Below are 14,117 nucleotides of genomic sequence, written 5' to 3'. Positions count from 1 at the left end.
CATTTACATAATTTTTGATTTGTCTATTTTAGTTAAATCGTATTAATGGAACATCATCGCCCCAATCATCTCTGAGTGCTTCAGGAAGAGTAGCAGCAGTGGGGCCTTACATCCAAGTTCCTAGTGCTGGCAGTTATGCTGTACCAGTAGACCCAGTGAAACCACAGTCTCTCACCATCGCTTCCACTGCGACTCATGGGAGATCAAAATCTGGTAAGTATTTAAGTGTAATGGTTATTAAAATATTTGGGGTAGGAGGAGGCAAAGGAGTGGTCCTTGGAGATTGCATGTCTTGACAATCTTCTCTGGTCAAAGTGAGCTAGGCTTCTCAGTGCTGTTCTGTGAATTGGGCATATTAGTCATTCAAGACAGATCTGAGATATTTTTGTCTCTTCTCACTCATTCTTCCTAAGAGGCTGAGTGTATGTTGTCTCCATGGCTTTTCCAGTCTTTTACATGGCTAATGAACTGAATAGGGCACCTACAAAAGAGGAAGTGCAATTGTCAGAAATATGACCATGAATAATTCTGCTCTATGAGTGTTTGCTTCTAAATAATGGATTTTAAATCCGTTTGTATTTTAAAATCCAGTATGTAACTCCAATTTAATCTGTAAATATAATACAACTAATTTTTGCAGCGTTTTGTTTTCATCTGTTTAAAAAAGTATTCTGCTTTGTCTTAATTTTTTTTAATTTAAGCAGTATTTAATTGGGCAAAATACACTACTTCGCAAAAAATGAAGTTGTAATAGATTTCTATTCTCAGGTCTGTTTCCCCAGAAAGAGGAGAGCTTGCCAAAATAAGTTTGAAAATGGTTGGTTGGTTCTGGCTCTGGGGTGTGTCTGTCTTGTGCTACTTCTGCAGTGGAATGTCCTTTAGTATTCCAACTGCCAGCTCCTTCCTGACTGCGGCTAATGAAGGAGCTTCTCTGCAGTCATACCTATAATATGTTCTTCAACACTATAGCCTCCAGGTATCCCATAATTAACAATTCTGTCCATATTGTAATACTCCTTCTCATATGGGGCCTGGTGTAGGAAATCTATGCCATGGGTGCTTGAGCCTATTGGCTCACATTCTCCTAGAACTCTCTGCACTGGCAGTTTGTCTTAGTAAAGTCAAAACTCTGAAGAATGGGTTGGTAACAAAGACTTAAGACTGAGAAATGCACCAATCCATGTACTGTGGTCACCTTTCAAGTGAGATCCAAAAATGGGTGGGAGGAGACATTTGAGCCAATCATCTGTAATAGCTAGGCAGTACTGCACCTATGTTTTAGAGTAACAGCCATGTTAGTCTCTATTCACAAAAAGAAAAGGAGTACTTGTGACACCTTAGAGACTAACCAATTTATTTGAGCATAAGCTTTTGTGAGCTACAGCTCGCTTCATCGGATGCATCGATGAAGTGAGCTGTAGCTCACGAAAGCTTATGCTCAAATAAATTGGTTAGCCTCTAAGGCGCCACAAGTACTCCTTTTCTTTTCACCTATGTTTTGATGGTTGGAATTGAATACCCACTCAAAGCTTGGACCTTGCTCCCTGGGTTGGGAGTTGAACCAGTCCATAGGACATACCCTAAGGACTTGCTTTTGGATGAATGCAAACTATGTTTAGATGGATTGGACATAAACCTTGCTCTTCAGCTGTAGTATTAGAGTGATCTATGAATATCCTTTTGTGATATCAAGGGTGTTAAGGTATTTTGTTTTTCCTACTATATCTAGTAGCTCATTCCAACCTGGGCATAGGTTTGACATCAAATATGGACACTTTGTTCACTTTCTGGAAGTTGGTACAAAATCTTCTAGACTCTTCCTCACTTAATCAATGATGGGGTGTGCATATCCTGTCCTTGAGGAAAATTTAAATCAGATATTTATGGTGATTTAAATGTGGAATGAAATGACAGATTAGCAACTCCTTTGTGTTGGCTTCTATTTTGTTGCATGTAAGTCTCTCTTATCATGTGGAAAGGGTCAATTCATAAGTTGCAGTTTATATGCAAACACCATTTTGGTATTTGTAAATCTCACTGTATTTTTTGGATAATTGCATATGTACTTCTAAAGCTGCTGTATTCTACCAGAGGGGTTATTCTGCATTAGACCTTTTCAGACTGTAAAAGAGAGATTGTTCTCTCTGAGACTTTGTAGTGTAGACTGGTTCTTACAATTACAATCATAAACATGTAAAGTATTTAAAGCAAATTTTTCAAAAGAGCTGTATATGAAAATATTGTCTGTCCAGTGCTAGGAAAAAAAAATGAAATTTGAGATTTTTTTATTTCAAGTGTCGTGTTTGTTTCCGCATTTCTGAGTTTTCCTGTTCTAATTTCTGCATTGCCATTGTATTGTAATTTTTCCACCACTTTTTTTCTTTCTTTTTTTGTGTGACTGAATCTGCCTGTCCTGTAGAGACAGATTATGGGTGTGTGAAAAAATCTCCAGGAACCTGGAAGATTTCTGATTTAGACATAATAGTGGATCCTATTCTGTCACCTCCCACTTCCTCTCTTCAGTCTGCTGTTCAAAGTGTCATCCTCCTGGCACCTACTCTGTCTGACACCCTGCACTGTGAGTGTGTAGATGATAGCTGGCTAGCTAAGAATGCCAGTTTTTAATATGGTGATCTGAGCTCATGCATACAGATGCATATTAAACAGCAATTTTAGAAATTGTGCTGTGTCCTGGTATGCAGTAGATACACTATTGTAATGTAAACTTTCTAGGAGGCTAAATTGGGGATTAAAAGGAAATAAATGGATTTGGGGCTAATTCATCCCTTGAGTATTGCCAGATGAGTTTGCCCCATTGAGTGTTTAGGTCTAAAAAGATACTGAAAGAATAGTTATAAAAACTTACTAGAAACTTTGTATTGGTCATCAACCTATAAATTAGGGTGGATTCACAAAGTTGGGGAGACTTGGCATATGTAGGCTTACTTTGGAGATAGGATTATGTGTGAGGCTATGAGGGTTTATATAGTCTGCTGTGCTGGGAATTGGGAGATCTGATTTCTGGTCCTGGGTGAAATCTCAGCCCCATTGAAGTCAATGGCAAACTCCCATTGACTTCAGTGGGACTAGGATTTCACCCTTGCTTTTGCAATTCACTTTCTACATGACTGTGGGTAAATAAAATGGAATAAGTATTATCTCCTGTTTATCAAGTGGTCTGAAATCTATGAATACAAAGTTCTATAAAAGGCCCAAATATAATAGTAATAGTGAAATCAAGAATCTTCAGATTGTTGGTTTACAGTATATGGTTACTGTTAGAATATACTAGTAAAATGACCAAATTAGATGAAATTGTGTGTGTGTGTGAGAGAGAGAGAGAGAAGCTGGGCAATAGCATTAGCGGGAGTGGCTCAGAGATACTGAAGGGAAGTTGGATTTTTGGGGGTTCATGGGCAGAAGATGAAGGCAACAGAAGTGTTGGGAGTGCTGGAGGAGGGACTAGCTAAGGGAAGCTGGGTTTGTGGGAGCGTCTGGGTAGGGAAAGATGGGGGAAGCTCAGAGGCTGAGGGAAGATGGAGGCCTGGGTGGAGGGGAAGGATTTGAAGATGGCTGGGGTTACAAAGGGTGTTGGGGGCAGCTGGATAGTTAGACTTTTAGGAGGATCCAGGGGGATAACTTGATAGTTTGGAGGAAGCAGGGGACTGCTGGGTTGGTGGAGGTGTCTTGGGGAAAGATGTAGCTGGAAGTGGCTTGTGATACCTAAGGGAATTATGGGCAACTGGGTGGGGTGACTGAGGGCTGGGTAGGAGCAGGGGGTAGCAGGGACCTGTCAGGGGAGCAGGTCAGCTTGGTGAATGGTGGAGTCCAAGTTAGGAGACTGGCTGGTTGCTGAATAGGGGAGCCTAGGGCCAGAACTGCATCTTCTCACCTTCTGACCTTGCCTTTGCCTCCGCTTGCTGCTGCTGCTGCTGTTGCTGCCCAAGGTTTGGCAACTTTAGTTGGATGAATTCCTGGAGGTTTCGTCACATATCTTTAATTAAAGATTAATCTTTAATTCCTGGAGACTCCAGTACAAACCTGGAAGGTCGGCAACCCTCACTGCCACTGTCAGGGTTTGCTTGTTCCTAACAGCTGGTCCTTCTCTGGTCAGATGCACCAGAGGGAGCTGCAGACAGCAGCAGCTTAGCACCTCTCCACAGCAGCTTCTAGCGGCCAGAGCTGTAATTGTAGGCTGTTACTGCAGTTTAGCTGAATGTGTGACACGCAGTTTAGGTGGTAATGTGAGAGGCAGTCTCCATGCGTGTCTAGCTCTTTGAGCATTCTTTTTAAACCTATGTGCATGTATATTTATAAGAGTGAAATATGTTTTATGATGTCTTGCTATTTCTTACCCCTTAAATAAGTTTAGTGCTTCCTTCTTTTCATTCTTACCTACTAAATCTAAATCTAAACTACTAAATCTAAATCTTCATTCCTTTGTTTAGTGTAAATAGGATATAGGAACTGCTGGAATTGAACTATGAACTGTAACCATAATAAACATGCTAGAATTAAAAAACATCTTAGGTATATCGTATAGTAAATATTAATCCAATGCACTGTTCACATTTAGAAAAATTACCCTTACTTAGAGGCACGTATTTTTTACTTTTGTCTTTTTTTGGTCTTACTCTTGTCACTTAGATGATGATAATAAAAACAAGGTGCACAGTTTATGGACAGTGTCAGATCTTGATGTCGGCCCTGACTACAGCACTTCCTGGCATTCTACAAACTCTGAAAAGCAGTTTCTGGACTGTATGTTACACAAAGTGCTTTGGGCAAAAAAATCTACAATGGTCTTAACTGTATTAAATTAACAATCAGAAAAGCATTCTTATCCCAACATAATTATCTCTCAGAATTCAACCAAGATTGACTTGAAATTAAAATGTTGTTATAACTTCTTAGTGTGGAACATTTAGAAAAGGTAATTTAAAAGATAATTACTAGGGCAGCTCACTTGCAGAGAGTGTAACTTGCAAATGAGTAAAGGATAGAAAATAGATCACAATCATGTGGGCTAGGATAAAGACAGATTCACGAGCTGATTAAACTCTGAATGTGGGCTGGCATGGTGGAAATATGGGTTGCTGAACTGTCTCCAGAGTCTAACTTCTTTAGAAATTGGATGTTAAATAAAAGTGGCTCAGGTTCATAAGCCCTAAGATGAGTGGTGTAAACTGCGTTGTATCTATCACACCCTTATGTGGCCTATTTGTGGGGTAGCAGTCAAATAGTTTTTGAAAAAAACTGTACAAGATAGAGTATGGTAACAAATCTGGAAATGGAAAAAAGGATCAGTGAGAGGCCTAGATAAAATTTCTCTGTAAAGTTGAGATGAAGTGGAAGGCTTTGTCACTAAGTATTGCTGACCTTCATTTGGTCTTCTCTCAGTGAGGTTCCAGGAATCCCAATAAATTCCCTTTTCTCCACATAAGACTTGGCATTTCAGTTACCGTCCTCTGGTAAAGTAAGGCTGTATGTGCCTCTTTCACAAGCCATCAATACTACTATTAAATTGTTTTGCTGTGGTCACTATAGAACAGTGGGAGAACGAAAACAACCGTATCCACTTCATAGAGCAAGAGTGAGTCTAGCAACTGAAATATGATCTTTTAAACAGGAGAACAAAGCACTAATTCAAAACTGTTTTACAGTGTAACAGCATAGGTCTAACTTTCAGATAGTTTTAAAACTTTTATCCTAGTTGGGAAAATAGAAAGTGAATTGTTTCCTCCAGTTACTAAAATTGTACACTAAAGCATTAAGGACTCAGTCAAGTTCTAGCTACTTCAATTTACATGCAATTGTGCATAATATTTTTGCATGCAATGAATAAATATGCCTGTGGCTTGAAATTTTCAACTGATTTAAGATGAATTTCTGAAAAATTAAATCTTTAACAGGGAGACACTATTACAATTACTGAAGGTAGTGGGAAGAGGAGAGACATTAATGTACACTTTGGGAGATTTTTGTTTTCTGGAATTAATGTAGCTACAACAGGTCTTGACTTACAACTGACTGCATATCAATGACTCTGGGCCAAATTGTGTTCAGTTCTACAGGTGCAAATTTGGAAAAACTCCACTGAAGTAATGCAGTTACTCATGATATACATTGGTATAATTGATACGTTGCAGAATTTAGCCTTGTATCCTGGTAGTTCACCAAAAATTATCAAATATTGAATGCTAATGGCATATTTCTATGTATAGATGAACTTTTTTTAAAAAAAGTTTAATTTTGGAATATAACTGAAATTGCAGTTAGTACCCAAATATTCACTATCTGTCATTAGAGCTGATTTTAATACAATTAATTTGCATGTCAAAGGGTAACGAATAGCTTGTTGTTCCTGGTTGTTAAGCTTTTATTCTGCTCTTCTGGATCAGACACTAACATTAATGAGAGCTTATCTGATTTTTGGCATCATATTAATCCCATTGTGATTAAACTAATCTGAATAATGGATTCCACTTCAAATGTTTTGTTTGTTTACAGTGATCGACATTGGTAACCATAAATATCACATTTTCCCTCTATTTCAAGCTAATGATGGAAACTGGCCAACGCTTAAACAGAGTTCAACCCCTGTGGTAAAACCACCTCAAATCTCCAATGCAGACTGGAAGGAATCAAGCATGGATACTGCTTTAAAACAAGGAACTGTATCCAGTCAACCTTTGCCATCTTCAGTATTAGGAAGTACTGATAAGCTGGTGGGTTTCGTATGTGGTGCTCTTTTGTTTTGCAGCATATAAAAACCACTAAACTCATAATGTCTACCAAAATTGTGTAGTATTTTTATAAATCTTTTTTGCTAAAACTTTTGACTATGGCTTTGGCCTCTCTAGCAGGGTTTGCCTCAGGTCTCTGCTCATCTCAATTTTTCCCTTCCATTTATCAAAAATGCCGCTAATAAAATCCTCTTCATCTCCCTTCTTCAAATTCTTTCACGGTCTTCCTGTCTCTTATCACATCAAGTTTCAACTCCTGTCCCTCACCTTCAGGGTCCTGTGTATTGTCATTCATGTACATCTCTGCTTTCACTTTTTCCGACTCTCCCCCTCAAGCCCTTTCCTACTCCTAATTCTCTCCCTTTACATGTTTTGTCTCCTCCCTTCTCAGTTTCACACCTTTCATGTTGCCACTTGCTGCTGCTTGGCATAACTTCCCATTTTTCCACTAATCACCCTCCCTCTTCTTTTCCTTCAAAATCCTTTTTAAAAAAATAATCTTCAAATCCATCATACACTGAGCCTGCCAGTGTTGTCTTTTTTGTGTCCTCTGGTGTTTGCACCATTGCCCAGTGGTTTGTATTTTTCTTAGACTGTAAGCTCTGACAAGTGACGACCTTGTCTTAATTTCTTTTCTTGAAGTGCCATGTAGATTTACTGCACTTTATTACCAAATGGATTTTGGGGTCAAACTTGCAAACTTAGGTGCCTAAAGATATGCGCTTAAGTTTGAAAATTGAGCCCTTGATGATGCAAATATTGTTTTGATTCATATTTACATATTGCAATTGGAGATATCTTACAATGGGCTTGTAAGATGTGTGCATACTCTTTCGCTCTCTGATACATATTGGTTCTCTTGATCTTTGAGTCTTCTGTGGAAAATTCTCTTGAAAGCATAATGTCTAATACAATTTTATAAAACATGCTTTATAATTGTGTGTATATATGTAAATACATATAATTTATTCCTTGTCCTTCAGGACTATGAATCTGACTAGTTAAGATGTGCATGTTTTTGCTCGTGGTTATTTTTATTTTATTTGTGAGATGGTGCAGTCTGCCCAGTTTTTCATACAATACTTGTATTGTTCTTATTTAGGGCCTTGATATGGGGAAAGTGCCACCTACTATCCCTGGTGTAAGTAAGCAGTTGCCTCAAAACTATGGAACCTATCCAAGCTCTGTTCCTTTAGGAACAGGTTCTACAAATTCACTGGAAAGGCGGAAGGATGGCAGCCTACCAAGACCTGGCTCCAGTATAACAAATCGGCAAAGACCTATTCCATTACCACCATCGAGCAATATACATCAGCCTAGTTCCTCACAACAGATACAACAGAGAATTTCTGTACCTCCTAGCCCTTCTTATCAACCTTCTGGTCCCTCCTTATTTCCTGGCGGAGATGGCAGGCCTGAGCTCCCTTTAACTGTGGCTATCAGGCCTTTTCTAGCTGATAAAGGATCAAGGCCTCAGTCTCCAAGAAAAGGACCTCAAACAGTGAACTCCAGTTCCATCTACTCAATGTATCTTCAGCAAGCAACACCACCAAAGAACTATCAACAGGCTGTATACAATACCCTAAATAAATCAGTAAAAGCAGGTAGAATATATATATTTATTGCCTTTCCCTTTAAAATAGGCTACTATTACCTCAGACCTACTCAGTAGACTTGCTTTTTGATCTGTTTGTAATAAATAATAATTTAATTGAGATTAATGTAAATACAGTTACCTTAAAAGCATTATTTTGTTTGAATAGCTTGTCTAAATTTAGAGGAAAGGAGGAGGATTTTGCTTTTTCTTATTCAAACAGTATGGCACCACAATTTAATTTAACCCCATTTGTAGTTTTTGAGGTGGCAAATAGGCATGTGCTGTGAGACATCTTTATTTTAAAACATACTAACTAACTATTGGAACAATATGGATTATATTAGATGTAATACATTGTATTCCAGATACTTTTACAGAGATTGATTAAAAAAATAGTCTCTGGCAGGGTTTTCTTTACAACAATCCTTCTCTTACCATTTGTCAATGAATAGTTTATAACTATCAGAAGTATCTCCATCGCTAACAGATGAGTATTGATATCCTAGTTTGATCAGCCAACTGGGTGATAGGTTATGACATAACCTAGCTATTGACATATTTTTCTTCTATATTGATTTATGAACAAACAGCAGCATGCGCATCCAGCAGCTTATTGCATGACCTTTTTGATATAAATTCAGAACAGTCCCTCACTTTCATTTTCTCTTCTTCAGTTTATGGAAAACCTGTTCTACAGTCTGGTTCAACTTCTCCATCACCTTTACCATTCCTTCATGGATCTTTGCCCGCCCACACATCACAGCCACAATCTCAGCCTCAGATTGAGTTCACTGAAAAAGATCAAGAGCTGGAAAACATTCCACCATCAGGTGAAAATAGCAATGTGGAAAACATTCCTCGCCCTCTCAGTCCTACTAAGCTTACACCTATTGTGCATTCACCCCTACGATATCAAAGTGATGCTGATCTTGAAGCTCTTAGAAGAAAATTAGCCAATGCTCCTAGGCCATTAAAGAAGCGTAGCTCTATCACTGAACCTGAAGGGCCCAGTGGACCAAATATACAGAAGCTGTTATATCAGCGCTTTAATACACTTGCTGGAGGAATAGAAAGTGCTCCTTTTTATCAACCAAGCAACCCACAGGACTTTATAGGCAACTTAGCAGATGTTGATAATGGAAACACTAGCACCAATGGCAATGTTGAAGAACCTATTTCTGTGCAACCCACGGTTGCTCTTCCTGATGAACCTCCTCCTTCATCAGATGCCAATGATAATGAATTACCTTCTCCTGCCACTGAGGAACTGATTAGCACTGAAACCACTAACCAAACCTCTGAGACAACTGAAGACAATAATAACAATCCTGCTGTAGTCCCTTCCACTGAACAGTCACCCAGTCCCATACCTGAGGTCAGCTCCCCAATAGAAGATGAAGTTCCTGTGCCACCAGCTGTTCCTCCTCCACTTCCTCCAGTAAGTGATGGCAGAAATACAGTTATATTGCGTATTACTCTTGGCCTTTGGAAGTTGCTATACAGTCAATTATTCCTGCAGTGACTGGAAGACAATGGGATTATGCTAAATAATCTAAATAGCCTAAGGTTTATGGTATCAAAGGAATAAAGGGAAAATGAACATAGCACCATGGAAGATTCCTATGGATAGGTTGACAAAAATGCTGTTTCTGTACTAATATTACTTCATATGCAACTCTGGCTAGATAGTAAGGAAATGATGCACATACTTTGTAGATGATCCTGCATGTTCAGGGTCCTGTGTATCATCTTTCTGAAGAACTTTATCTGAAATTACCCCTTGCCAAGAACTGAATTCCAGAATCAGACTTAAATTTAAAAAATGCTTTCAGACCTCAGGGTTGCAAAGATAACTGTAAACATGAACCTGAGTAGAAACTGCTGCGCTGATGCTTTTCTAGTTCTGCAGGCAGTCTGAAAAAACAGCTCTGGGTGGTGTGAACTACCCATATTCCCCTCAATGGGAAATTACCTCGACACCCTAAAAATGACAACATAAATGTTAACATTGCTGATTTATTTTAGCAGAAACATCCATCTAATGTGCTTATCCCACAATCCAAATTACCCTCCATGTTTCCCCAGGTGCCACGGCCCCCAACTGCCCCCCTTCCAGCTGCCAAAACCTCCAGTTTCAGCTTGGCACGTCTACAACACTATTTGTCTTGTCAAAATCTGCACTATGTAGAGAATTGAAAATGTGGGGACAGCATAAAATAAATTGGATTTAATATAAAAATATTACTCCGCTACAATGACTGTATTTTCACTTTCATATTGAATACAGTGAGCACATCTACTTTTTCATTTATCTAAAGCTGTCATAGAATCCAAGGACCTTGCTGAAGAATTTAGGTCCAGCTTGGCCACGGAGTACACACGGCCTTGCATGTATCCCCTATGGGAACAGGTGAAAGTGATTTTGGGGAGAAGGGGGAGATAATCTTTTTTCCCCAAACTTAAGTATAACGGAAATTTAAAACACACATTTCAAAACCCTTCAGCCTGTAGTCCACATAAAGCATAAATTGCTAAAACATTTTGCTGGAGCCAGGGAAAAATGCATGAGTGGTGTAAAATGCTGTTTAACAAAACAAATTTTAAAATGGTTCAGTTTTTGTGAACATGTTTCTTCTGGAACTACTGGCTAGAAAAACACACAAAATAGTCTAGTGCTGTGCAAGCTTTCCTTCCTCACCGCAAACAGCGTAGCAAATTAATGCATCTCAGTCCTAACCTGTAATGAACACTCCTGCTAGCTCAAACCTGAGATTTTCCCGAGCAGAGACTGCCAGTCATGCTGAATCATTTAATTTGTAATGAGACCAAAGTCTTGCTAGAGACTAGGATGAGCCCACCAGACTTGCTTTCATTTGTGATGTCAGATGAGATTTAAAACTATTATATTCAGAAATGTGGGATGAACTAAGAATTAACCTACTGTACCTTCTAACCATTTTTTTAAACAGTAATTTATTGTTGTGTTGGAATGACTGTCAGATTTCCACATGATAAGATTAGTATTTTCAGGGCTTCATATCTGCTACTGTGGTTTTATAATGGAAATGCTGACAAATCTTAATCAGCACTTTGGGGGCACAGTAATGCTTGTTTGGTTAAAACAAGCTGAATATTTTATGCTATTTATGCAACTTGGAATGACATCTACTTTTTCTTTCACTCAGACTAAACGTACCAACCTGAAGAAACCTAACTCTGAACGAACTGGTCACGGTTTGAGGGTAAAGTTCAACCCTTTAGCTCTCCTGCTTGATGCTTCTTTGGAGGGAGAATTTGATCTGGTACAGAGGATCATTTATGAGGTGAACTTTTCTAAATGTAGTCTGTCTCTTCCACGTTTTTTCAGTGAAGGAAATGATTTGGGCTTAAGTATTTCAATTTTTTCGCATAGGTTGATGATCCCAGCAAACCCAATGATGAAGGAATTACCCCTTTGCATAATGCAGTGTGTGCTGGTCATCACCACATTGTAAAGTTCCTGCTTGATTTTGGTGTTAATGTGAATGCAGCAGACAGTGATGGATGGTAAGTGTGCTAGCACTTTTAACTTCAAAGTCCCAATTCAGTCAGTTTTGAAATAATGAAATTTAGTGGAGAGCTATCTAGGGATCAGATTATTATATATTTACTAAATGACTCTTTGGTAAATCTATAGAGTTTTTTGTAAACTCTAAGGGTATGTCTACACTAGCACTTTTTGTCAGTAAACCTTATGTCGCTCAGGAATATGAAAAAAAACACACACACATCCCAACTGATCTAAGTTACACCGACAGAAGCGCCAGTGTGGACAATACTATGTCGGCAGGAGACTCTGCTGCCGACATAGCTACTGCCACTCATTGGGGATGCTTTAATTATGTTGACAGGAGAGTTCTCTCCTGTTGGCATGGAGCAGCATGATCTTACAGTGGTGTGGCTACATCAGTAGAGCTGTATCACTGTAAGGTCTCTAGTGTAGATATAGATTTAATGATTGAGGTATTGAAATGCATGACTTTACTAAACGTTCACCTAAGTGTAATGTACAAACTCTTCCAAATAATAAGTAAATGCTATTGTGTATTGTTTATATTTAACTGTATAGTTCTAATTTGTGTCCCATATGTTTAATAATTTTGACTTGAAATACACAGCCTTCCCCATTTTTATCTAAAAGTGGGTTTACCTTCTTGGAACCTTTGTCCGTGGATTGTTATAATTTCGCAGTATTAGTAATGAACTACTTTATTAAAAAATACATGAATATATATATATTTTTCTATAAGGTCTTTTTTGTGTCCTCAATTTTTTTAAAACTTTCCATTGATTTTAAAAAGGAAAGCTTTTTAAAAAGTTGATCCTAATATTACTCATGGGGACATTCTATGCCCCAAAATTAAAAATTCGGCACACAATATTTTAAAATCTGCAAAATTCTGCAAATTTTATTTGTCAAGAAACACTACATAATCATGCCAGTTTCAATTATTTTGGTAATTTATTTAAAAATACCTGTCAACAAGTATGTCTGTAACAAATACAGACACGCACAAAAATTCCCCCAGGAGTAGAGAGTTAAAGAAACCCCTATGACAACCCAGTTCCTATTTCTCTGTCCCCTTCCCCACCATCCCCAAACACCCACAACCCCTCCCCTGCAGGGCCCACCTGTACTCCCCACAGCCAATACACCCAAACCCCCTCATCCCCAGAGCCCAACTGCAGGGCCCCCCCCCAGCCCAGATACCCACATCCCATCATCCCAGCCATGGGGCCTCCCCGGCCCAGATACCTGCAGAACCTCCCAACCCCCCCCCAAGCCCAGCTGTGGGGCCTGCCCAGTGATGAGCTGCCAAAATCTTAACCAGTTCCCTCGTCACCCTGCAAGGGGGTCGTGGCCCACTCCTGCCCCATCCAACCCCCTGTGTTCCTTGATGCCTCCCGCCCCAGGGCCCCTACCCCATCCACCTCCCTCCCCTATCCCCTGACTGCCCCCGGAACCGGGCAGGAGGGTCTCGTGGGCCACCGTAGTGGGTGCCCCACCCACCCCGTAGTGGGTGCCCCACCGCCCCACCCTGCCTCTAAGAGCTAGAGGGACCTGCTGGGGGGTGAGGTGGGGAGTCCTGGCGGTGCTTACCTGGGATGGCTCCTGGGAAGCATCCGGCAGGTCCCTCTGGCTCCTGGGGCAGGGTAATGTAGCTAGCAGGGAGCAGGGGGAGCGGCTGCCCCCCCCCCACTGATCACATCAAAAGTGGCGCCTTAGGCTGGAGCACTCAGGGGGAAAATTTGGTGGGTGCGGAGCACCCACTGGCAGCTCCCAGCCCAGCTCTGCTCTGCCTCCTCCCCTGAACACGCTGCCCTGCTCTGCTTCTCCGCTCCCCCGCTGCCGGCGTCCTGCGAATCAACTGTTCGCGCAGGAAGCCTGGGAGGGCTGAGAAGCAAGCGGCGGCTTCGCACTCAGGCCCAGGGTGGCGGAGTGGAGGTGAGGTGGAGTGGGGAGTGGTTCTGCTGCTCCCCCTCCACCCCAGGTTACCTGTTCTGGCATGGACGGCCCTCCTCGTGTCCCGTCCCCCCTCCTCCCCCCAGCTCACCTCTGCTCTGCCTCCTCCGGGAAGCCGGGGGGGCGGGGTGGAGAAGCAGAGCAGGGCGTTCAGGGGAGAAGGCGGAGTGGAGGTGAGCTGGGTGCGGGCCGGACACCCACCAAATTTTCCCTGTGGATGCTCCAGCCCCAGAGCACCCATGGAGTTGGCGCCTAAGGTGCCACGTTTGGC

At 40.7% G+C, this 14,117-nt stretch overlaps 1 protein-coding gene across 10 annotated transcripts in view; it reads left to right on the top strand.

The window, feature by feature from the left end:
* The window catches only part of PPP1R13B (protein phosphatase 1 regulatory subunit 13B), a 139,281-nt gene that overhangs the window by 115,401 nt on the left and 9,763 nt on the right, over positions 1 to 14,117 (top strand). For 4 of the 10 annotated variants that reach the window (XM_073349755.1, XM_073349756.1, XM_073349765.1 and 1 more), the window contains 8 exons: positions 33 to 213; positions 2,420 to 2,578; positions 4,648 to 4,761; positions 6,559 to 6,728; positions 7,849 to 8,350; positions 9,018 to 9,781; positions 11,529 to 11,666; positions 11,756 to 11,889. In XM_073349755.1, coding sequence (XP_073205856.1) covers positions 33 to 213; positions 2,420 to 2,578; positions 4,648 to 4,761; positions 6,559 to 6,728; positions 7,849 to 8,350; positions 9,018 to 9,781; positions 11,529 to 11,666; positions 11,756 to 11,889 — 2,162 coding nt within the window. Of the gene's footprint in view, positions 1 to 32; positions 214 to 2,419; positions 2,579 to 4,647; positions 4,762 to 6,510; positions 6,729 to 7,848; positions 8,351 to 9,017; positions 9,782 to 11,528; positions 11,667 to 11,755; positions 11,890 to 14,117 lie in introns of all 10 variants that reach the window. The other 6 variants (XM_073349763.1, XM_073349762.1, XM_073349758.1 and 3 more) reach the window with 5 other exon arrangements.

The sequence above is a fragment of the Lepidochelys kempii genome, chromosome 6 (genome assembly GCF_965140265.1).
Source record: "Lepidochelys kempii isolate rLepKem1 chromosome 6, rLepKem1.hap2, whole genome shotgun sequence".
Taxonomy (NCBI): domain Eukaryota; kingdom Metazoa; phylum Chordata; order Testudines; family Cheloniidae; genus Lepidochelys; species Lepidochelys kempii.
Note: the sequence above shows the minus strand (reverse complement) of the source record. Positions and strands in the feature narration are given on the sequence as shown.